The sequence below is a fragment of the Gymnoscopelus braueri genome (assembly GCF_963280865.1).
Source record: "Gymnoscopelus braueri genome assembly, chromosome: 10".
In the NCBI taxonomy this organism is placed as follows: Eukaryota; Metazoa; Chordata; class Actinopteri; order Myctophiformes; family Myctophidae; genus Gymnoscopelus; species Gymnoscopelus braueri.
The window spans coordinates 54517895-54543624 of record NC_137611.1 but is presented as its reverse complement, the minus strand read 5'-3'; the positions used below and the strand labels follow the sequence as shown (position 1 = coordinate 54543624).

The 25730-nt window shown below is 44.7% G+C and overlaps 2 protein-coding genes across 3 annotated transcripts in view; one reads left to right on the top strand and one right to left on the bottom strand.

Annotated features, from left to right (window-relative positions):
* The window catches only part of adhfe1 (alcohol dehydrogenase iron containing 1), a 15509-nt gene extending 10767 nt beyond the window's left edge, over positions 1 to 4742 (top strand). The window contains exons 10-14 of the mRNA XM_080439565.1: positions 448 to 546; positions 1454 to 1532; positions 2011 to 2107; positions 2450 to 2607; positions 3370 to 4742. Coding sequence (XP_080295691.1) covers positions 448 to 546; positions 1454 to 1532; positions 2011 to 2107; positions 2450 to 2607; positions 3370 to 3453 — 517 coding nt within the window. The 3' untranslated portion in view covers positions 3454 to 4742. The remainder of the gene's footprint in view (positions 1 to 447; positions 547 to 1453; positions 1533 to 2010; positions 2108 to 2449; positions 2608 to 3369) is intronic.
* Positions 804 to 25730, bottom strand: LOC308093278 (deubiquitinating protein VCPIP1-like). Of its 2 annotated transcripts, XM_080439560.1 has the most exons (5): positions 22794 to 25730; positions 11683 to 11769; positions 7223 to 11176; positions 6334 to 7187; positions 804 to 816 (listed from the first exon to the last, which is right to left on the bottom strand). In XM_080439560.1, exons 1-3 carry the CDS (start codon positions 25552 to 25554, stop codon positions 10275 to 10277), a joined length of 3750 nt encoding a protein of 1249 aa, XP_080295686.1. In that variant the 5' UTR covers positions 25555 to 25730; the 3' UTR covers positions 804 to 816; positions 6334 to 7187; positions 7223 to 10274. The 2 variants fall into 2 exon arrangements, with proteins under 2 accessions (XP_080295686.1, XP_080295685.1); XM_080439559.1 differs by having other exon boundaries at positions 6334 to 11176.

Sequence of the window (25730 nt, the reverse complement as noted above, 5' to 3'; positions counted from 1 at the left end):
CTACTCCCAACTCAGCTCTCTTACTGTCTGTCTCTTCTACACTGTCTCCCTCTCAGCTTTCCTACTGTCTGTCTCTCCTACCCTGTCTGTCTCTCTGTTTTCTTACTTTCTGTCTCTCCTACACTGTCTCCCTCTCAGCTTTCCTACTGTCTGTCTCTCCTACACTATCTCCCTCTCAGCTTTCCTACTGTCTGTCTCTCCTACACTATCTCCCTCTCAGCTTTCCTATTGTCTGTCTCTCCTACACTGTCTCCCTCTCAGTTTTCTTACCGTCTGTCTCTCCTACACTGTCTCCCTTTCATGTTTCCTGCAGAGACCTTTTACACATTACTACGTTTGTCATAATCATAATTGTATTTATTCTGTCTGTCATCTGTTTGCTTTCTTCACCAATGTGATTGATTGATGAATTCATTTATGTATTGATAATGTTATTGATCATTGCAGGTCAGTGGCTGACCGGGAGGACAAGGAGGCCAGGTCCAACATGCATCTGGCCAGTGTGTTTGCAGGGATTGGATTTGGAAACGCAGGAGTCCATCTCTGGTAAAAAAAACAAAAAAAAACAATTGAAAGCCTCTCAAAAAGCATTTCATAAAGAAATAATGAAAAGATAGGTTATACAGTAAATGCAGTAGTGGGGCTCCCTGCTTCATCTCACTCACAACTAAGGCGTCTTTGGCCTTAAAACGTTGAAGACCCCTGGACTAGATAAGTGATTCTCAAACGTTTTAATTTGAAGGACCCCCAGTTTGGTCTGCATTACCCCCTGACCCCTCTGAGAGTGTACAAATAGACCCTCTCAGAGTTACAGACCTGTAAGGGTCCATTTGGTTCCTAACTATTGATCGTTTACCCCCTGGAACCCCCTCAAGGACCCCTAGGGCAGTGGTTCTCAAAGTTGGGTCTGGGGACCCCCAGGGGTCCTTGAGGGGGTTCCAGGGGGTCCCCAGCAAAATGTGTAAATATAGCATAAAAATCTGTTTAACCACTTTAACTAATACTTAGGCCGTTTGTAAATAGCCGACCGACAAGCATTGCGACGCGTTTTGATCTTGTAGATCTGCTATTTTAAAAAGAATATTGAAAGGAAAATGTGAAGAAAGTGGATTGTGTTTAAAACAAATCTTGTATGGAGGTCCCTGACACAAAATATTTTCAGATGGGGGTCTGTAGCCAAATTCATATTCATTTGGGGGTCGTTTGAGACCACGGGTAGTGGGGTCCCCACTTTGAGAACCGGTGATAGACAACTATCTATGTATCTTAGTAAGTAGTAAGTAAGTAATCAGTCCTTTGTGTGCACTTATTTCCCAATAGCAGCCAATTCCATACCCTAAAATATATATATTATAACCACTTTCAACCTGGTGTCCTGGTTTAAAAAAATGTAGCCATCAATTGTTGAGTGTCTGCTTCCCTCTAGTGGTTGATATTATTTATGTTTCTGTAGTCATGGCATGTCATACCCCATCGCTGGTAATGTGAAGACCTACAGGGCTAAAGGATACAACGTGGATCACGCTGTAGTGGTGAGTCTGCACACTTTATTCATGGTTGTGGAGATGGACAATTTAAATTCTATACTATTGCCTATTGATTGGTTTGAACGTTTATGTTAATAAAGAGAAATACAAGTAAAATACAATGCATTCACTGAAATAACACGCCAAGGATAAGAAGACAATAAAGTCTGAGAGTTATTTGCATTGTGGTCCTTGGTCCTGTACAAACAGATTTAACAACAAAGAACATACATTGATCCCTAAGCCCACTCTAAAAACTAGACAACTCTGTGAACTATAAAACTAAGGTCTTATTAACAGCATAGATACAGTACATCAATTAAACAGACAACCACGCTAATCTGCAACACTATCTAGAATTGATTGCGTGACTGTGTTTGAGTGTGTGTGTGTGTGTGTGTGTGTATAGTATACACACGTATACACTGTATACGTGTGTATACGTGTGTTTTATATATGTGTGTTTATATGTGTGTATTCACAGCCTCATGGTCTGTCGGTGGTCCTCACCTCTCCTGCGGTGTTTAACTTCACTGCCAGCATGTGTCCAGAGCGCCACCTGGAGGCAGCACAGATCCTAGGTAACATCGCTGACTGTTATGAAGACCCACTTGTCGCATGTGTTGCATTGATTTATCCATGTATTTAGGCCACACAGTATTATTGTATTGAATTTCAACTACTTAAACCCTCTAGTCTTAGTGAAACGCACTTGAGTTACAACTGTAGTCTGACAAATCTGTCCGACCTACAAAACGCGATGCATTTCGAGCTTGTAGATCTGCTATTTTTTGGTGAATGCTGCCCCCAGAATAGACATGCTGGGGTTCAAGTTGTTAACAAAGATTGAAAATATCAAAATACAAAAATATACATGCACATTATAGTCAAGGCCTTTAAAATGTGAGTGTTATTGGTTTCAGGTGCTGACATCAGCATGGCTAAGATGGAGGATGCCGGGCCGATACTGGCCGACACTCTGAGGAAGTTCCTGTACGACCTGGAAGTCGATGACGGGCTGAGCGCCGTGGGTTACACTAAAGACGACATCCCTGGACTGGTCAAAGGAACCATTCCTCAGGTACATATTTTATACATGAAATAAAGATCTTTTCACCATGGGAAGCGACTGTTATTTATTTGAAAATTAGAGGCGAGCAGGCATGTAGGGAGGCACGGGCAATCTGACAGGCAGAATTAAAGGTAGGGTAAGTGATTTACTTTGGTTAAAATAAGTGTTAAATAGCTCTATATTCTGATAGTACTCATTGCTGAAGTGTTTGTTCAGTAAAAGGAGTCTCCCATGTCTCTCCAGCTCTTCATTAAACAGAAAATGCATTTTCAGTGCTCTCTCCTGATTGGCTTAAATGTTGTCACCTACCTGAAAATGTATTTATATTCTGCTGCTCTGGATGTATTTATATTAAAGAGCTGGAGAGACCCCTGTGACCGAACAAACACTCTGTAGCAATGCTTACTATCAGAATATAGTACTTTAACCTTTTAACAAAAAGAAATAAATTACCAAAACATCACTTACCCTACCTTTAATGACAAGCTGGCGCGATCGTGTGAAATGTACGTGTTCGTTTCACGTGCACGAACGCCCGTGACTTTTTTCGATGCGACACGCAGGACAGTGATTTGACACAGCTCAGGTCCATGCGTGCGTGCCTGCCTGCCTGCCTGCGTGAGTGCGTGCGTGCGTGCGTGCGTGCGTGCGTGCGTGCGTGTTCACATGAGGAGTGCAATGTGACCCCGCTGATTCGAGAATGCAGCCGTTGTAGTACAGAGCCCTGGGAGACCCCGGTTTGAATGTGTTTTTTTTGGGCCTGTGTTTCAGGAGAGAGTGACCAAGCTGTCTCCCAGAGAACACACCGAGGAAGACCTCCACCACCTGTTTGAAGCTTCTATGACGCTTTATTAACAATACAGTCTCATTTCACACACACACACACACACACACACACACACACACACACACACACACACACAGACACACACACACACACACACACACACACACACACACACACACACACAACATGGTCTTCTATCCTTCTGGGGACTAGTCTCACATAGCCAATCAGATATCTCCACCTATCTCTGCCTTCCTATCAGCACTAGGCAGAGATCTCTGAAAGACGGTTACGCGAAACTATCTGAGGACCACAGTTATTAAAGCAATAAGCCACAGGAGGCGTAGGAATCCCAATGCGGAGCGGAGGGCTTCCTACCCTCTTTGCTGTTGTAAAATCACGGAAAACAACGGCCCCACGTGGATCATTGTGTTTCTAAAACGAACCAAGTGAGTTGTAAGCTTGCACATACACAGGGTGAAAAGCAGTGCCATAGGAAAAACTACATTATGAACGGTAATTCATCCATGGAACATTACGGTGAAGATGGTAAACAAGACGTTAGCGCTTATTTCCTTAACTTCCTCACAGTCTAGGACTGTTATACTTGTCATGTGTTGCGATGAGGAGTCTTTCGTCGAGGGGTAGGGGCAAACGAAACACTAGACAAACACATTTATAAAACGTGTTTTCTCCATTGAACATTTATAAAACACAACCATCATGTGTTCTGTATTGATGTGGTTTTCATTTGAATCCCATCAACGGGGATTCATCCCACTTAAAACCCTCTTAATGTGATTGAAATGTTTATTCTAGTCTGCTGATTTATGATTGATTCTGCTGTCCATTCATCATTAACATGGATGACGGTGGTAGTGCCTTGCTCTCTACAGAGAATGGAACCCTCAACTTTTGACAGTGAGTGGAATAAACCCGCAGCAGTTATTAGAATGTGTTTTTCAGACTAGCATACAGTACAGCAATGAACATTTTAGATCTATAAGCTCACAATGTGACGTGCTGCGATCTGGTAGATCTGCTATTTTCGGTGTGCGACACGACACCGACATGTAACTGCAAACATTGTCAAATTTAAATCAAATAGAAATGACTTGTGTTATGCCTTCTCATGTAGTATTAAACATAATACTGTACTGATTATTGTATACAGTGAGGTTTCACTCCTGGACTCAGTGGACTGACATGTACAAAGTGTCTTTATTGTTGTAATTCTGTGGTTTCATGTGAATTGAAAGGAGTCAATGAAATATCTGTGAAATTATATTTTTTGAAACATAGACTAACATTTTGTATGTGAATGTTCATTAAAGAACCTGTTGGATTTTGTGAGGAATGGAGTCATGTGATAGCCTATCTAATTTAAACCTCTTAAAGGGATTTTAATGTATACTTAGGCTTTTGTGTGCACCGTAGATAGATTTTAAGTTGCTTGATTCAATATTTAGATATTTGATATTCATTTCATCTAGTATATAAGACCATTGAACGTCCCTGCTTCTGGTGACTGATATTGTCCTAATACGTGAGGTGAGGGGGCAGTGTTTTTCAAATTACCTTTTTATATATATAAACAAAATTGGTACATTATCGGTCACCAGAAGCAGGGACATGTTTTCAAAGAGTCGAACATGCATTAGAAGGACAATATCAGTCACCAGAAAAAGGGATGTGTTTTCAATTAATCTGATATGGTTAAAATGGAGTTTGAACTTCAATTGGCTTACATAGGAGGGTGCCTTATCTGTTGAAGCACCTTGTTAGTATAATTTTCCAACAAATTATAAATGATACATTATTAAAGGTTAGTCTACCAAGCAGCACATGTTCAAAATCAGCCCCATCTTTACCAGCTGCAACATTAAAGGGATGAACACATTAATGCATTACTGATTACAAGACATTTGATTAAACTGAGTATTTCGTCATTGTGGCAATGCTACTGTAAGGCAGTAGCCTAATTAAGCCACTGGGTGTCACTGTGTATTGCTCATTAAGGCGTGTACTGTGGAGGCCTGCACATCAGCATGTGGATTACACTACTTTAAAAAAATCAAGAGTACTTCTAACGCCAGTCGCTACCTACATTTGACCCAAATGTTGTATATTCTTATATTGAAATGAACAGTGGTGCAAAGTAAGTACTTTTACTCAAGTACTGTACTTCAGCAAAGCAAAATTGGTACTTTTACCTAGTATGTCGATTTTTCAATACTTTATACTACTACTCCACTACATCTCAGAGGCAAATGTACTTTTTACTCCACTACAATTATTCGAAAACTTAAGTTACAGTTTCTTTGTAGATTTAGATTACAAAACCCACATTACCCGAAAAGTAAGCCCTATTTTATACCTCATCTATTCGAAAACAGCCGATCTACAAGCCTACTTTTGAAAAAGGTTTGACAACTGGTACAAATTTGAGTACCGGAAATTTACCATTGACCACAACATACAAAAACACATCCAGGAGGTACTTTTATTGTTGCGCAGAAAAATGTGTCACACATGCAAACAGCCATGTTTGAAGCCGTCTTTTTATCATCATCCATTATCTTTATTTATTAGCAAACCAGAGAGAAAGTTTAATAACAAAAAACAAAATGAAGTGCTGAACAAATCGTGTTTCTGTACAAGTCAAAGTATACTACAATATATACTATTATCATACAAGTGGCAACGCAATGGAGTTAGTATACAGCAGGCAAAAAACTAAACAAAAAAACAAACAAACGTCAGGTTTGTTACAACAGTGTCGTCTTGTGATGCAACTGTATTACATCTGTCTGTCTGTCAACACCGTTCACTATTTTCAGTGGTTCTCAAACCACTATGAACCCCCATAACACTGAGTGTACAAAATGGAACCAAATGGACCCGTACGGGCCCATTTGGTTCCATTTTCTACACTCGCAGAGTTAGACCTGTTAACGGTTCCATTTTGAAACCCTGAGGGTCCCAAGGACCCCACTTTTGAGAAGACCACAGCACTATATCGATGCAATGTACAGCTAGTAGCTAGTGTGGTATCTGCAATGTTATTACCTCTGTTTTGTCAAAGTGCTATAAAGTCTGAGACTGTTTTTTTTTTTCTTTGTTCACTTGAAGAAAAAAAGCAAACGAAAAATATTATTGTCAAAAAAGAAAACGACCTGTGATTCACATCAGAAGACAGTAAACCTTAAGAGACCAGACACTACCTGGCCTATTACTGCTGAAACCAAGGACTTCAAAAGCTACAATCCCACACACATTGTAATGAATGAAATGTTACTGTAACCAATCTGTATGGTTAAACAAGCCCCTTTCAATCTTATCTTCACATAATTGCTCCTCACTAATGCTTGTTATAAGATGGCACCGTTTCTGCCTATTCACTGTGTCTCGGAGGAGGGGCTGTGGACAGCTCAGAAACCTGCCTATACCAATGACATCATTGGTATAGGCAGGTTTGGTCATTTCAATCAATCAATCAATTCTTTGTGTTATTTTATGCCAGAACAATGGCTTCTATTTCAGCATGCTAACTTTCCGGGAAGAGAAAGGCTGCAGTTTCTATTTAAGGAGTAGTTCATCCAAAAAATGACTTATTTTCTATCAATTACACACCCCACGAAGCATTGATTTAATGGCGATTTTTTTGATTTTTGTCGCATTCCTAAGCCAATAATTTGATTTCCGGTGAAAAGACGCTAATGACATTAGCAACTCAAAGAGACTCCTTTGAGTCTCCTACCGGATACATTAAATGTATCCGGTAGGAGACTCAAAGGAGTCTCTTTGAGTCTCCTACCGGAAATACACCCGGTCAACAAATTATTGGCTCAGGAATGCGTCAAAAACTAAAGAATCTCAGCATTCAAGGCTTCATGGGGTGTGTAATTGATAGAAAATAAGTCATTTTTTGGGTGATCCTTTAACTTGGAATATCTCCATCGAAGAGGTCACTGGTAGGCAAGTTTCTGAACCGCCCACAGCCCACCAATATGAGACATGCCGAGAGCAGACAGAAACGGCTTATAATGAGCATTAGTGAGGACCAGTTATATGAAGATAAGGTTGAAAATGGGTAAGTGTTCCCTTTACTACAATATAACTAGTACATGTGCATCGGTTGGAGGTGTGGTTCTCCCTACTCTTCCGTTGAGACATTTTAGACCCTGTTGTCCAGTAGGACACCAATGTCAATAAAGTTATTTGAAGACGCCGGCACACCGGATTGGACACTATAAGATGAGCCGGCGTCTTTGTTGTAGTTTAAACATCGTTCCAAAAAAAACAAAAAGCTTTTTTAAGGCGGTTAAGCTGACCAGGTCGTTTCAAGAGCAAGGAGGACATCTGGGTCAGTGATTCTTCGACCTTTTTCCATTTCAAGGACCCCCTAGTTTGATATGCATTAGGCCAAGGACCCCCGTTTGATACCATTTTTAATCTCAAGAGACCTGAATCTACCCTGTAAAATCCTCAGTGTTTCTTTAACTCTGAGAGTGTACAAACGGAACCAAATGGACCCTTCCGGGTTCCATTTGGACCCGACGTTGATCTAGGCAAACTAACATAAGATAAAGTAAAATATGTGTTCACTTCAGCTTTAAAGTGAGTGTAGTTTCATCCTAGTTTTACGAACACACAGGTCCCCCACACACACCTGTCAAACATCTAGGAGTCCAGCTTGAATCAACACATTACTTGGGGCAAAACAGACGTAACCACATGAACCTTAGCGTCACTATTCGGGGGGTGAACATTTGGCGAAAATAGCCGATCTACAAGCTTACAATCGGCTATTTTTACCCAAGAGATTTGGCGTAGAGGGGGGGAAAAAAGGAGCAGAGCCCTGGGGTACTCCGGTCAACTAAGTATGTAGCGTTTTAAGTGGTTAAATAATTCTGTCACAGAATGGAAGAGGAGGAAGCTCTCTTGAAAGAGAGAATTTCCTTTTAGGATGTTATTATAATTATTATAATTATTATTATTGGTGTAGTAGTTTGGAAGTTGATACATAGTATATTATTTATCTAGTATAGTATGATAGTACATCATGTATTGGCTGAGGGGTGTTAATATCAGGTGACAGATATAGGGGACCATACTGTAATCTTTGGTCATTATTGTTGCTATTTTTGGGGAACAATACATCCTCATTGCTCTTGAGAAAGACACATGGAATCAAATAATGAACCATCGATTAAATGTGATACATAATGCATGTCATTCTTCAAACCCCAATGAATTCAGATCCTACACACATTAATAGACGTCGACTCTGAGAAATGATGACAGGTTATGAGTTATGGTGGGATGCCAGGAAGCTCCTCCTCTCCGAGAGAAAGCAGAGAAGTGAATTGAACCAAATGCTGACCGTTCAGGCTCTATTTAGAATCCGTCGCACCACAGGGTTGCTTACCGACAAGAAGTCCTTTTTTGTTGTTATTTTATTTAGATTATTTTTCACCCCTTTTTCTCCCAGTTTAGTCACTATGCCAATGAATTCCTCCGCACACATTTCTGTGTCGCCACTGCCGTTGTATCCTACTGGCTCACCTGCCAGTAAGGAGCCCCCACCGAAAGGACGTAGTGCCTCTGTCCTACTCCCCCCGGTCAACATTCCCCACCGACAAGCTCCGCCCACAGCCTGTAGGAGTGCATGCCATGCAGTGACAAATATTTCCCTCCCTGCCCGGCTTCCCTCCCCTGTCTGTCTCTGCATGAATGACACCTACAACTTGGTCGGGGAGCCTGTTCCGAGTGGGGTGTGGAACTGGGAGGAATAAGAGTGTTCTTCCGCATGCGTTACGTCCTCCCGGTGAAACTCCTCACCGTCAGGGGAAGAGAAGCGATCTCGACGTCACGCGTATCGGAGGAGACACGTGGTCGTCTGCACTCAACCCACGAACGGCTAACTGCAGTGAAATGGCAATAGATATGTAAAGGGAATTGAAAGTACTAAATTGGGAGAAAAATTATGAAAAAAGGAAATAAAAGTCAGCAAGCAACACGGTCATACTACGGAATATAAATTAAACGTCGCTCTGACTGCTGCAGCTACAGGGGTGGGTTGGGTGGTTGGTTATGAAATTGACTAAAGCAATGTTTTGCAGCACAGTAGTGTTGGGTGTAGAGGGGGTGTGGAAAGGGTGGGGTAAAGGCTGCAGCATACTCCAACTGACGTCCCAACTTTGTTCAGCTAGGCTCAAAGGTGGGAGTGGTTTAGTTAGTTTTGTTTCGTTTCCGCATTCTGCCCCGAAGCTTCTTTCTGCATCCTTTCTGCCCCAAAAGCTTGATTCTACCAGCAGCGAACAATGGATCGTTTTGAAGAGATGTTGGCTGGGGAGGTTAGGAGGTGCAAACAACTTTATAATCCCTCTCTGATCGACCATGAACACAACTAGATGGCAATGAATTCATGGCGAGAGATAACACATACACACACTGTCCACCAGAACTCAAGAGAGGGAAGTATAAAATGGTTTCGTCTTTCCGAACTTTGTTTGGCGCCGAAACCGGGGAAAAAGGTTAGGCGTCGTTTGGAGTATGTAGCAGCCCTAAGCGTTCAATAACTTCTGCTGTGTTGTCGCTTTCAGAGTTAAGACTCGGAGTAGGATGGATCCTATCTACAGGAATGCTTTTCACACACCAAGACGCGTTCCCGGACCCTCCCAGTAAACCTCCCAGTAGCCCCTCCTGCCTCCCAGCAGCCCTCGGTGCGTTAGCGGCAGCGCCAAGCCGGCTGCGTTAGCGATGAGATCGACGGCCGTTGAGGAGAACCTTCTTCATTCATTCTACTCTTCATGCAGTAAAACAAACAACCAAAGAACCACGAGCTGATTGGATCCCGAACCGGAGCGGAGGCCAACAGCCTGGATCAGGAGTGGTCCATGGGCTCGGTGGTGGGGAGGCGGAGCTCCTCGTTATCCTGGCTCTCCATCTCCTCCTCGTCCTCTTTCGGGAGGCCGTCGGCCACTGCCGCCGCCGGTGCGGCGCCACCTTGTGCTTCTGGAGGGAGCGCCGACACGTCCATGGAAGACACCGCCGGAGGCACCGATTGGCTGGGAGGCACAGACTCGGCGCCGGCCGCTTTATCCGCCCCATCTGTCCGCTGCCTGGCGACCGGGGGCCCCCGGGGGGCCTCTTTGGGCCCCTGGGAGCCTTGCTGCTGCTGCTGCTGCCTCAGGTGTCGGTCCATGGAGGCCTGTATGTTGGAGACGTTCTCCAGCAGCCTGCGTCTCTGCTCCTCCACGTAGCCGGGGTCCAGCAGCGCCCCCCGGCTGTCGCGGGACGTGGCCACACCCGGCGCCACGCGCACTAGCTCCCTGACCCCGCCCCCCAGCCCCACCTCCTCCGGAATCTGCCACAGCTCCGCCCCCCGAGTCACACTGTTGCTCAGGTCCACCCCGCTGCTGTGCTGCCGCGTGATTGGCCGGTGCTCCTGGGGTGAGGAGCCCCCCGTGCCGCCGCTCCCCAGCGAGTGACCTTTGCCCTGGAAGGCGGTGATGTTCTGGGCGTGCTCCTTCTTCCTGACCACGCCTCCGCTGCCCAGCCTCAGGACGCCGCCTCCTCCACCCGTGTGGGCGGGGCTTCCGTCGCGGCTCCGCCCGGAGGAGGCGGAGTCGGCCAGCGCCTCCTTCACCAGCTCCTCTACGTCAGGCCCGACGGGGAAGTGACCGACGGCGTCCACGCACAGCTCCACCCGCTGCTCCGCCCCGTTGTAGACAAACGTCTTGCCACTGAGGTGAGGGAGGCTGCAGTGTTTACCATCCAACAGACCTGAACACACACACACACACACACACACACACAGTGATTCATTATGAAAAGGACAGGTTTGTGTGTTAACCACTTAAAGGAGCACACCATTTTCAACTTCTCACTAGTGCTCATTTTAAGAAGGCACAATTTCTGTCTATTCCCTCTGTGTCTCATTGGCGGGCTGTGTGGACAGTACAGAAACCTGCCTACCAGTGACATCATCGATGGGGATTCTAAGCTAATAGAAACTACAGCCTTTCTCTTCCTGGAAAGTTAGCATGCTGAAATAGAAGCCGTTGTTCTTGCATTGATAAAAAAAGAGAAATGACCAAACCTGCCTACCGATGATGTCACTGGTAGTCAAGTTCCTGAACTATCCACAGCCCTCCTCTGAGACACAGAGTTAGTAGACAGAAATGGTGTCATCTTAAAATGAGCATTAGTGAGGTCCAATTATATGGAGATGTGGCTGAAAATGGGTGAAGTCCTTCAAATGTTTAATAAGTGTTGAGGAGAAAACATACCCATATCTTTCTTGACGATGTTGAAGAAGACACCACCCTGCTGGAACAAGTGAGGCATTTTCTTGGCATATGACCACACGTCTTCACCTGCAAATAAAATCACACAAGTCACCACTGCACCTCACCCCCTAGCACTCACCTCTATAGACTCCACCTCACCCCCTAGCACTCACCTCTATAGACTCCACCTCACCCCCTAGCACTCACCTCTATAGACTCCACCTCACCCCCTAGCACTCACCTCTTCAGACTCCACCTCACCCCCTAGCACTCACCTCTTCAGACTCCACCTCACCCCCTAGCACTCACCTCTTCAGACTCCACCTCACCCCCTAGCACTCACCTCTTCAGACTCCACCTCACCCCCTAGCACTCACCTCTTCAGCCTCCACCTCACCCCCTAGCACTCACCTCTTCAGCCTCCACCTCACCCCCTAGCACTCACCTCTTCAGACTCCACCTCACCCCCTAGCACTCACCTCTTCAGACTCCACCTCACCCCCTAGCACTCACCTCTTCAGACTCCACCTCACCCCCTAGCACTCACCTCTTCAGACTCCACCTCACCCCCTAGCACTAACCTCTTCAGCCTCCACCTCACCCCCTAGCACTCACCTCTTCAGCCTCCACCTCACCCCCTAGCACTCACCTCTTCAGACTACACCTCACCCCCTAGCACTCACCTCTTCAGACTCCACCTCACCCCCTAGCACTCACCTCTATAGACTCCACCTCACCCCCTAGCACTCACCTCTTCAGCCTCCACCTCACCCCCTAGCACTCACCTCTTCAGCCTCCACCTCACCCCCTAGAACTCACCTCTTCAGACTCCACCTCACCCCCTAGCACTCACCTCTATAGACTCCACCTCACCCCCTAGCACTCACCTCTTCAGCCTCCACCTCACCCCCTAGCACTCACCTCTTCAGCCTCCACCTCACCCCAATGGACCAAACCAAATCCATTTGGTTTCATTTTCAAGAGTTAAATTATTGTTAAACATCTGCATGACTTCATTTATGAGAAGTAACACAATTAGAGAATGTAAAATAATTATTATTTTGATCAACGCTCTCTCCTGTGGTACCACATCAATACAGCATGGAATTGTGGACAACATATTCTACGTTTTGGGTCTGAGACGTTAAATCTCAACAAATGGTGGTCCGTGGCCCAAATGCAGAATAAATAATGGACCTTGGTAGGAAAAAGGTTGAAAACCACTGCAGTTGATTGAGATACTTCTTGATCACAAGTCTACAGAATGTTATCTAGATATATGTTGTTTAGACAGATGCTAGGTTTATTGTTTACCTTGTATCCCTAAGCCGTGTTTTCCCTACAATGCCAGTATATTACCTAAAAAACAATTGGCATAACTTGCTGGCATCGGTAGTTGCTTTGAGGCACTCTGGACTCTACTTATAAGACTCTTTACCGTGTTGTTTATTGACTAAAGTTCATGTTGACTCTGCTTACTCTGATCTTGCACTTTTAAGTGGCTCTGGATAAGAGTGTCTGATAAATGCCTGAATTGTATTTGTACAAGAAGAACTAGGGAGCATTTCTAGTTCAGAAAACTCTCACAGACACCCTTTCTCAGTACAGTACAGTAATGTATGTCAGTCAAAAGTCCAAAATCCAAAAAGCACCGGATGAGAGCTTATCACAAATGACAGGTGTGTGTGTGTGTGTGTGTGTGTGTGTGTGTGTGTGTGTGTGTGTGTGTGTGTGTGTGTGTGCGCGCTACAGTACGTGTGTATGTGAGTTTGTTGTGTACAACAATATATGTTTGTTTGTGTATGCGAGTGTGTTATATGTGCATGTGTGTGCGTGTGTGTGTTGTGCACAACAGTTTAAAGTCCACCTGAAATGTCGCAATAGAACAGCCCCTCCCACACACCCAGGCAATCCTGTTGTACAATTTTGTACTTAATCTAATCTACAGCCAACACACCCACTTAAAACTGGCAACCACTTGCATCAGAATCCTAAAACTGGGGTTTGCAACTGGACAGTTCACACCTAGGCGCAGAGTTGCGACCAATTGTCATTTCCACAGCAGAGCAGACTAGGTCCGTCCCTAAACTGGACAGTGACAGATGGTGACAGCAAGGAGCAGGGAGAGCGTACAGTTTCCATAGTATGTCAACCTATTATAGTCTATATTTTCATACTCTCGTATAAAAATATGAAATAGCTATCCTTTCCATTCCCTCGCTCTATTTTTCCCTCTCTCACCTCTCAAGTTGAATCACCTGCGACGCAATGAGCCGGCACGCGCCGATCTGCAACGGGGTGAATCAGACCGAAGCAACGTTCCTCTGCAACGTTCCGCAACGGTTTTGTTGCATCGCGTTGCATTGTTGTGGACTGGGCTTAACAACTAAGATCTTTTCTTATCCCTGGCTGGCACCAAATCTTTTTTACTTTTTAGTACTATCAATTTGGGGGTTCTTGACATGAAACTGTGTGAGAGCCATGTTTCTAGAGCACAGGTGGGCAACATTTCTTTCCAAAGGGCCATACTGACTTCGATAAAGTGAGCGAAGGGCTGAAACTTGAAACTATGTATGATTTTGATTAGGTCACAAATGAAAAGATTACTTGGATAAAACAATCAACCTCAATGTATAATCAACTTTTAAATTAGCCTACTAATTAATATCTTGCCAGTTGTCTTATATGCACCACTTCATAGGACACTGATGAGACACCATTGTATTATGTTGAATATGGACTCAAGGCAGACTGTTTCACAACTATAAACATGTGATATTTACCATTTGAGTACATACAGTTACCTGCATCAGTGGAATGCAGTTATGTGGGCTCTAGAGGCTGCTGTACGCAATACCTGCAGTTTGTTATTCAAGCCTGTCTACCGCTCCAGCCAATCCAAGCACAGCAGGAAGACCGTCTGGACATTTCACCGACCAATCACATGCTGGGAAGCACAACCTGTCCTCACTGAGTTGACTGTGTTTATTTGTTTTCTACACCTGTTTAAACCCTCATGTTATCCTGAATATCCTCATCTCTACATATTACATTATACTGTGGGGCCACAACTATCCATTATTTTCTTAGTAATTATTCTATCAATCAATCAATCGAGAAGCATATATTATTTTTTTAATATTGTAAATGTTTTCAAAATGTGTCAACTAATCAATTAACCACTTAAAGTCTTAAAGGGATATTTCACATTCATGATTCAAACATGTTTGGGGTCATTTTAATGTCTACTCTGGCTTTTGTGTGCACCCCAGGCAGTTTTTAAATTGCTTGATTCAGTATTTAAATATTTGATGTTCATTTTATCAGACAAACCCTTCTCCCTATAGAAACCCATTGTAACTTCGAACTCAATTTTAACCGTGTTAAATTAATTGAAAACACCCGTCCTTGGTTCTGGTGAGTGATATATATTGTCCTTCTAATGCATGAGGGGGCCGTGTTTTTTCAATTACTCTTTTCATTTATTTATTTATTTTTCATTTTCCAAAGGATATATAAAAAATAAAAAGCACAGCCCCTCACGCAATAGAAGGACAATATCAGTCACCAGAACCAAGGACGGGTGTTTTCAATGAATCTAACATGGTTAAAGTGGAGTTTAAAGTTACAATGGGTTTATATGGGAAGGGGTCGTGTCTGATAAAATGAATATGAAATATCTAAATACTGAAACAAAAGGCAAAGCAGACCTTAAAATGACCCCAAACATGTGTTTTTTAACGTTTTGCCTATAATGACACACCCAAAATAGGGATAGAGTTTTTAATTGATTATTTTATTCAATTATCAATAATTTTTTAATAGTTTTATAAATAATAGATTAAATCAATTAGTTTGATTAACCGTTGCACTCCTGGTTACGTACATGGGATGAAGCGAAAACAAATGTCACCCCTGAAAAGTGGAGTGGAATGGAATGTAGTGGAGTGAAGGTCATAAGTATCCAAAAATACAAATACTAAAGTACAGATACATGTGCAGTACTCGAGTATGTACTTTGCTACTGTCCACCGCCGTGACTCAGCATGTGACCGAGGCCACACACGACACAGGAAACACCCTCGAACTTAGAAATGTTCAGACCCATTGATGATATTCTAAAAGGTTGTAGGGACTACAAACAGCAAACACTGAGTAAATGCATTGAGCAAATCAACAATTGGATGTGCCATAATCCTCTTCAATTAAATAAAGACAAAACCGAAGGAATTGTTTGTGGAGCCAAGGGCAGACAGATACAAAGTCAGCATCCAGCATCAATCAGTGACGTTAAAAACCAACGAGCCAAGCCAAAAACAGCCACATTAACTGAATCACAAAGTCAGCCTATACTATCTCCTCAAAAATACATCACGTAACCCATTCAATTCAGGAACGCGTCTGTGTCATTTTAGATTTCTTTGGCTATTCAAAAATAGCAGATCTACAAGCTCATAGCGTGGCACCGAGTCCAGTGCTATGAGCTTGTAGATCTGCTATTTGTTTTAAAATCTTGGAACATTTGTGCAAATCTTTGAATATATATATGTTTTAAAGCGAACACTTTTAACTCCGATCTGTACTTCTGGGGGTCCCTGGAACAACATATTTTGAGATGGGGGCTAAATACATATCATTTGGGGGGTCCTTGACAAGACGACGAGTTGGAGCAACATACTATCTCAAAACATTTTGTTCCATGCAGGGACCCCCAGAAGCAAATATTTGAGTTACAAATGTTCGCTTTTTTTCAAAAATAGCAGATCTACAAGCTCATGGATCTGTTCGGTGCCGCGCTATTAGCTTGTATATCTGCTTAACTGAATCACAAAGTCAGCCTACTATCACCTAAAAAAAAGTTATCACGTACTGTATTAAAGTGCTTAGTTACAGTACAGTATGTCTCAACAGGATTTAGAAAAACGTGTCCATGCATTAATGTTCAGTAGACTGGACTACTGTAACAGTGTCTTTACAGGTCTCCCTAAAAAATCAATCAGACGACTGCAGTTGATTCAGAACGATGCTGCTCGAGTCCTTACTAATACCAACAAAGTGAGGCATATCACTCCAGTTCTTAAATCTTTACAATCGTTCCCTGTATGTTTAAAAAAATCTATTTCTAATTTGGTTTATAAAGCATTGAATGGTTTAAAATACTACTATTGCTTTATAAAGCATTGAATGGTTTAAAATACTACAGTTGGTTTATACAGCATTGAATGGTTTAAAATACTACTATTGGTTTATAAAGCATTGAATGGTTTAAAATACTACTATTGCTATATAAAGCATTGAATGGTTTAAAATACTACAGTTGGTGTATACAGCATTGAATGGTTTAAAATACTACTATTGGTTTATAAAGCATTGAATGGTTTAAAATACTACTATTGCTATATAAAGCATTGAATGGTTTAAAATACTACAGTTGGTTTATACAGCATTGAATGGTTTAAAATACTACTATTGCTTTATAAAGCATTGAATGGTTTAAAATACTACAGTTGGTTTCTAAAGCATTGAATGGTTTAAAATACTACAGTTGGTTTATATAGCATTGAATGGTTTAAAATACTACTATTGGTTTATAAAGCATTGAATGGTTTAGGGCCAAAATACATTTGTCCTCTTGTGTGTCGTGTCAGATCATGAACGATCCAGACCTCTCAGATCATCTGGGAGAGGGTCTGCTTTCTGTCCCCAGAATCAGAACTAAACATGGAGAAGCAGCGTTCAGTTTTTATGCTCCACATATCTGGAACAAGCTCCCATAAAATTGCAGCTCTGCTGCAACTCTGTTCTTTTAAATCAAAGCTAAAAAACCTTTATGTTTGCCACTGCCCTTTTATTGAGATTGAGTATGAGCAAGGTTTTACAGCAAATGCATTTAAAACCTCTATGTTTTTTTTAAACTTTTTTGCCTTTTCATGAATCGTGAAAATGTGTGCAAAATATGTTTTCTAAATGTTTTTACACAAATCTTACTACTTTACTATGTTGCTATAATATCAGTGGTTCTCAAACTTTTTCATGTCAAGGACCACCCAAAATGATATGAATTTGTCTGAGGACCCCCATCTCAAAATATGTTGTTCCAGGGACCCCCAGAGGCAAAGATTTGAGTTAAAAATGTTCGCTTTAAAATATATATTCAAAGATTTGCAAAAAATAGTAAGTAATCAAAGTAATCTAAAATGACACAGATGCGTTCCCGGGTTGAATGGGTTATATCACTTTAAAACAAGCCAGATATGGGCTGACCCAGTGTGTACAATTAAAGTTCAGTCCTCACACAGCGGACCCGGGTTCAAATCCAACCTGAGGCTCTTGACTGCATGTTCTTCCTCATCTCTCCTGACATTTCCTCTGTCTCTGTCTCTCTCTCTCTCCACTATCTCCAACAATAGCTTGAAAATGGCCCAAATACATCAACTTCATAATAAAACCAGATATTCCAGCACCGTTTGGCGACTGGCATGCTCTTGCATAGCCAAGTCAAAACAGATCATCAGGCCTCATTTAACACGGCAGCCGATGGGGTTCAAATCGATTGTGTTCCGGCTTGGAACAATGGAACGAGCAGCAGCTATCACAATGAAAAGTCACCTCTCAAGGTTTTAATCCGTAGACCTGGGAAAGCATCCGTCATTTTTAACCATTATTTTATACTTTGGCTATTCAAAAAAAATATATAGCAGATCTACAAGCTCATAGCTCAGCACTCGGTGCCACGCTGTGAGCCTGTCGATCTGCTATTTTCGAAAAATCATGACATTTTGTGCAAATCTTTGAATATATATATTTTTTTAAGTGAACATTAGTAACTCAAATCTTTGCTTTGGGGGGGGGGGGGGGGGGTCCCTGGAACTAAATGTTTTGAGATGGGGGGATCCGCGGCCAAATGCATATCATTTTGGGGTTTGTGTAAACACAGAGTACACCGGAATGACACATTTTAATTTTAACTCAAATCTTTGCTTCCGGGGATTCTACAAATGTCTTCTAAATCCTGAAAAAAACTGTTTTTTTAACTGTGTTGCTATAATATCAGTGGTTCTCAAACTTTTTTCATGTCAAGGACCCCTAAAATGATATGTATTTGTCCACAGACCCCCCCCCCCCCCCCCATCTCAAAATATGTTGTTCCAGGGACCCCCAGGGAAGCAAAGATTTGAGTTAAAAATGTATATATATACATATTCAAAGATTTGCACATATTTTAGCGATTTTCTTTAAAAAAAATAGCAGATCTACAAGGTCATAGCGCGGCACCGAGATGAGCTTGTATATCTGCTATTTTTGAATAGCCAAATAAATATAAAATGACACAGACGCATTCCTGGTCTTAATGGGATAAAGGGCCCATGCCTTCTGGCCTGTCAAATATAGTCTGTTGTAATTAAAGCAATCTGTCATGTCTATCAAGTTATTGCAGTTGTATCATAATTCAGCACTATGTGTTTCACATACTTGCTGCAATGTTGATGCACCTGACCTCATCAGGTACATATCGTACCGTATGGATATGCTGTGTATATATACTGTATAGATATCTTTTGTTGATTTCTTTGTACTTTCGCTTACAAAAAAATAACCCTGCCCTATGTTCTTGGCTGTCCAACATACAGCCAACCAGTTGAAGAAATCACAGATTGAGCCTTTAAACCTTTGCTTTTATGGAATATCCGAGAGCATTAGGATGAAATGGAAGATGCTTCTGAATAGAACATGTAGACCCATTCTAATACTCTTTAATCTTGTATAAAAAATGACTGAAAGCAGTTGTGGCGACTGACAACTTTAATCCATTGGAGGACATGCCATGCCACACTGTCATGGCTGAGGGTGGATGATTTCTTTGGCTATTCAAAAAATAGCAGATCTACAAGATCATGAGCTTGTAGATCTGCTATTTTGGGGGGACATCTTTTAATATATATATGTTTTAACGTGAACATTTTTAACTCTGATCGATCTGTGCTTCTGGGGGGTCCCTGGAACAACATGTTTTGAGATGGGGGTCCGCGGCCAAATACATATCATTTAAGGGGTCGTTGACATGGAAAAGTTGGAGCACCACTGATATAGCAACATAGTATATACTGTTAGGATTTAGAAAACATTTTTGTCTCCGCCATAGGTAGAGAGTATGTTTTCGCTTCGTCCCGCCGTGTGTTAGCATGGCCCCTAGCCAAGCTAACATTGGTCAAGCTCCACGTGACACGTGTCAATATGTTGACACCAATGCCTTTGATTGGCTAGAGGGACGTATGACGAAATAAAACCCTATAAATAGGTGTGTCACTTCAAAAACCCAATGATGGTTTTTGAAGTGAGGTAAGACAGGATCAATCAGTCTTGATTGGAACAGTACCTTGGAACAGTAAAATTAGAACATTCCTAGAGAACTATGGTTAAAGATAGGGTAAGTGATTTCATTTGATTAAAATAGCACGGGTCTGCTGGCGGAGACTTGTGCTCCGAGGAGCACATTTTCTAGTTAGATATGTATTTGGCTGCAGACCCCAATCTCAAAATATTTAGTTCCAGGGACCCCCCAGAAGCAAAGATTTGAGTTACAAATGTTCGCTTTAAAGATATGAACAAACACTCTATAGCAGTGGTTCTCAACCAGTGGTCCTTGAGGGGGTTCCAGGTGGTCCCCAGCTAAATGATGGAGAGTTGGTAACCAAATGGACCCTTATAGATCTTTAACCCTTGAGAGCGTAAAATGAAACCTTACGGGTCCATTTGGTTTCATTTTATGCTCTCAAGAGTCCATTTGGTTTCATTTTATGCTCTCAAGAGTCATGTTATTGTTAAACATCTGCATTACTTAATTAAAGAATTGTTATTTTGATCAACGCCTGTTATCTCTCCTATTGGTCTAGATGCTCTCAAAATAATGTATTTTTTGTGGCCTTTTTTTGTGGCCTTCGTCGGGTATCTGGTATACCTGACGAAGGCCACACAGGCCGAAACGTTGTTATTTATTGACCGCTCTGTTATGAAATTATTTTGGGCGCATCTAGAATTCTAGATGGTGTGCGGACCCTCTCCTTTTGTTCACGGTTTATCCTTTTTGATCCAGCACCCGTCGAAATGTTTGGATGTGCGTGCACCTCTTAACCGCTATCTCTCCTATTGGTACCAACATCAATACAGCATGGAATTGTGGACAAAATCTCATCCAACGATAACAAAATATTCTCAAGTCTTGGGTCTGACAGTCGCAACCCGTTGCTTTAGGACCTCAGATCAGACGACCCGCTGAATTTAAGCATATTACTAAGCGGATGAAAAGAAACTAACAATCTCATCAAACGGTGATGAATCCGTGGCTCAAATGCCAAATAAATAATGGACCTTGATATGAAAAGGGTTGAAAACCACTGCTCTACACAGCAATGATTACTATCGCAATGCAGAGCTAATCAACGAACATATTTACATTGTATTTTAACAAATAAATATCACTTAAAGCAGGGGTCTTCAACAGGGGGTCCGGGACCATAATTATTTTTCACATTAACCACTTGAACCCTAGCATCCCTTTTCTGAGGAGAACTTTAGCCAAAAATAGCAGATCTACAAGCTCGTAGATCGGCTATTTTTGGCAAAGAGTTATAGGTGTGTAGAGGGAAAAAAAGAGCAGCATAGGTTTATCTGAAACACAATTTTATACAATATAGAGGCGGTCCCTGCTTCATCTCTCTCTCAGCTAGGGGGTCCTTGGCCTGAAAACATTGAAGACCCATGACTTAAAAGCACCTGTACTCAAAACTAACAACTGAGATGGATGGCCCTTGCACCAAATCATTTCAAACGGGGGGGCCCGCAGCTTAATATACATCAGTTTGGACTTTGGGGGTCCTTGTTGACATGAAAATGTCTGAGAACCATTTTTCTACGGCACAGCACTCACAAGCAGTGAGAAACAGTCAGCTAGGTGCCTGGGAGACGGAGTGCAGGTCACATGTAATGCACTTTAGTTCAATGATTCTCAGCCTTTTTTCATTTCGAGGACCCACAGTTTGATATGCTGTGGGTAACTTTGAGTTTGAGAACCCCCAAGTGGACCCCCAAATTGATATTTATTTGGCCACGGACCCCCATCTGAAAATGTTATGTGCCAGGGACCCCCAGAAGAGAAGACTAGAGAGAGGGAAAAAAACACTTTCAAGCTTTTTTTTTTAAATGCTCAAAAATAGCAGATCTGCGAGCTTGTATATCTGCTATTTTTGAATAGCCAACGTATAAAATATGGATAAAGTGGTTAAAATGATTGTGATGCTGTATTAACACATCTTGCTGGGGACCCCCTGGAACACCCTCAAGGACCCCTGGGGGTCCCTGGACCCCACTTTGAGAACCAATGCATTAGGCCACGAACTTTGATAAAACATTCTATTTCTGGGACCCCAACTCTGCCCTGTAGAATCCTCAGTGTTTGCTTAACTATGGAAGGGTACAAATGGAACCCAACGCCCTTTGTTGGTACCCGGACCCCAATATTGAGAACGAGCTCATCTTATCACTATCTATTTGATTTTAACCCATTTTGGGCGGGAACCCCTATTTGTAACTATACCGTTCAAGACGGGAACCCCTTTTGGGGTTGTTGTTGCTATGTACAGTATATAGCAACATAATTTTTTTTAAATAAATATTTGAAGTTTTTCAGAAAACTTAGGTCAGGATTTAGAAGGCGTTTTTAGAATCGGCCTCAGGTCTATATGGGTTAAGCAGAATTGGAATCAATAAAATCCTAACAATAAACATCACCTATCAGAGACAGCGAGCAACATTTCACTAACTGCTTGGGAAGTGGTCACTGTCGGGTAGAAACCTTGTACCTCCAGATTTCAAAAGTAGCAAAAACAGCTGATCTACAAGCTCACGCAACACGTTGTGACCTTGTAGATTGGCTATTTTTCCTGTGGATTTGAGCTTGTGCCTCAATAATTACTAAATTGAATCCATTCTTTTTTTCCATTTCCTGAAAAGTAACCATTTTGTACATACAAGGTTGTATGCATGAGTGTCATGAAGTTTAAGCTTATCTTTAGCTTTGCTTAGCTTTTTTTTATTGCGTCTTATCAACTCACCCATCAAGGTTGCTAGGAGACATAGGGAGGACATCTCCAGGTCTATGCTGTCCTGTAGCTCTCTGATGCTCAGCCGCCCGCCGCTCAGCCCCTCCCCCTCGCCTTTCAGGAGGGCGGAGCCAGTCGTGCGAAGGGGCAGAGCCTCGGCCGGTGGGGCGGGGCTCTTCTCCTGCTGCTGCTGCGAGGAGGGGACGGTGGCGCCCTTCTCCTCTGGGCCCCTCAGTATCTCCACGGTGACCCTGTCGCCGTGCTGCAGGGCGACCACGGGCTCGTTCTCCTCGCCGCGGGGCGGCGCCACGAGCTCCTTGGGCGGGAAGCCGTGGCGGATGCACTGGCGCGCCGCCGGCACCGAGAACTGCGCCCACACGCTGCGCTGCAGCTCCGAGAAGGTGGTGCGAGCCGACAGCGTTAGCGTGGCCTGCCGCCCGTCGCTGGTGGTGACGCGGATCTTCTTCTCCTTGTTGGGCGACGGCGACAAAGACGAGTATTTAGTGGGCGTGGCCGGAGCGGAGGAGGAAGAGGACGTCGTTTCTGGAGACCCTCCACCTCCTCCTCCTCCTCCTCCACCTCCGGGGGACGCCGGGCGGCCGTGGTTCTTGTTTTCGTCCTGCTTGAGGCGGTCGGTGCGTCGTTTCTGGCTGAGCAGCGCCTGCTCGCTGATGCTCTGCTGGAGGCTGCGCTCGGTGCGGCTCATCGTCAGCTCCTCCTTGTGGATGGTCTTGGACTTGGGACCCGTCAGGATGATCTTGGTGGGCGGCGGCTGACTGTCGCTCGAAGCCTGCTGCTGCGGAGACTCTGCGGCGCCCGCGGCGACAACGTCGGTGAGGCGCTGTGCGTGCGCGCCGTCGATGCTCACCGGGTTGTACTCGTCCGGGTTCTTCTTGGCCGTGTGGCGCAGGATGGTGTTCACCACCTTCTGCACCAGGGTCTCGCTGCCAAACTCCCCCGGGAAGTGCTTGGTGACCAGCTTCATGGCCACGTCGTACACGTTGCTGTTCAGCGACACGTCCGCCTCGTACTGGAACCAGTACACCGTCTCCCGCACCACCCGCCCGCCCCACTCCAGGGTGATGGGGAAGGCCTCGGGCAGGTTGTCGTACTCCTTCGCCTCCCAGTAGTGTTTGAAGCCGCAGCCGCACTTGCCGCCCAGCGAGCGCGCGTTGGTGCGGTCGCCGTCCAGGTACGCCACCGAGCCGTCGCCGCGGACGTGCCGGACGGAGGTGCCGTGGCACCAGTGGCACGTGGTCAGCGAGCTCAGCTTGTAGTCGGGCAGCAGGGCGTCCCGCTGCGGGTCGTAGGAGCACACCACGTTGTTCAGCGGGAAGCTGTAGTTCTTGTCGGGCCTCAGCTGGCCGTGCGTGGACTTGGCCAGGTTGTAGAGCTTCCCGCCGGGCGCCAGCCACTCGGGCGGCACGTGGAGCTCCGACAGCGCCCCGCAGATCAGGCAGCGGTGGAGCCGGTTCTCCAACACCGACCGCCGCGCCGCCTCCGTCACCTCCTCCGGCTGGACGCCGATCACCCCCGTGCGGCGGTACACATACTGGTGCACGTCGGCCACCAGGGAGGGGTGGATGCCGTGCTTCTCCATGAACACCTCCTCCATGGCGTTGACCAGGCGCATCAGGTACTTGTCCTGGAGGCTGCGGTCTCCGCCGATCAAACAGCTGCCGTCCTGCTCCAGCCTTATGTACTTCCTGATCAGCTCCTGGGGGACGCCCCAGGCTTTGGGCAGCATCTGGGCGGGCAGCGTGGGCAGGACGGTGTTCTTGATGCCCACCAGAGGGATGTAGTGGTTGCGCCCCGAGCTGCTCCACGCGATGCAGATGGGCTTGTTGAACTTTCCGTCTTTCCCCTTGCAGCTGTCCTCGTGCACCAGCCCCGGCAGGAAGGTGGCGCTGTAATCCCCGGAGCTACGCATCCCGCTGAGGGAGTCCAGCAGAATTATGGGCCGGTGGAGGACGTTGGCCAGGCCAAAGATGTGGATGTTTCTCAGTCCCAGAGGAACTCCCTCTGGGGGGATGAAGAGCGGGTCACACTCGTTGATGATGTCCTCCCACTCGGCCGCGTCGATGAAATCCTGGAACAGAGCCTTGTAGCGGTCCAGGTTCTGCTTGAAGTTGTGTTTGAGGTTCTCTCTGAGGGCGTGCCAGAACAGCTCTCTACCCACCAGAGCCCGGGACACGGCGTGGACCAGACAGTGGCCGTCTCCGTCCACATGGACCGGGATGAGGCACTCCTTGTTGCTATTGGCTTTCTTGATCTCCTCCAGGGTGTCGTGGAGGTAGATGAGGGAGCCCGAGCGGTCCTTGCCGTAACCCACGGTGGACACATGGTCCGGTTCAATGAGAAAGGCCCGATCCCCTAGAAGAGAGCAGTCGAACATCTCGCCCTGATTCATGTCCCTCAGCAGCTTGGCCTTGCCGCTCTGCTTGTCCATGCCGTAGCGGGTCAGGATCGGAGACAGGAGCTTGCAGTGGTAGTTGGACAGACCCATCACCTTCACCAGCTCCGTGCCTTTCTTGGGGGCCCCCGTGACCCCCAGCAGGGCGTTCCTGAGCAGGTTGTGGAGCACCACGTCGGGATCGGTCACCTCCTCCACGTTCTGCAGGTTCCGCTGCTCGTGGCGCTGGCCGCACTCGGTGCACTCGATGCTGACGGAGCCGTAGGCGGGGAAGAAGAGCCGGGCTTGGCATTTGGGGTCCGGGCAGGTACCGGACAGGATCCGCTTGTCCTTCTTCTTGGAGCTTTGCAGCAGAGACATTGTTTTTGAATGTGTTGTGGCTTTAAATGGATATGTAGAGGTATATTTAAAGCCACAAACGGTCTAAAGAGCTTACAGAGCCATGGTAGTGCGGCCCGGTTCGGACTGACCCACCTATAACGACTGTTATTTGTTATTTAGGAACACCAGAACAACACGGAAGCGGGTTGCCGTTT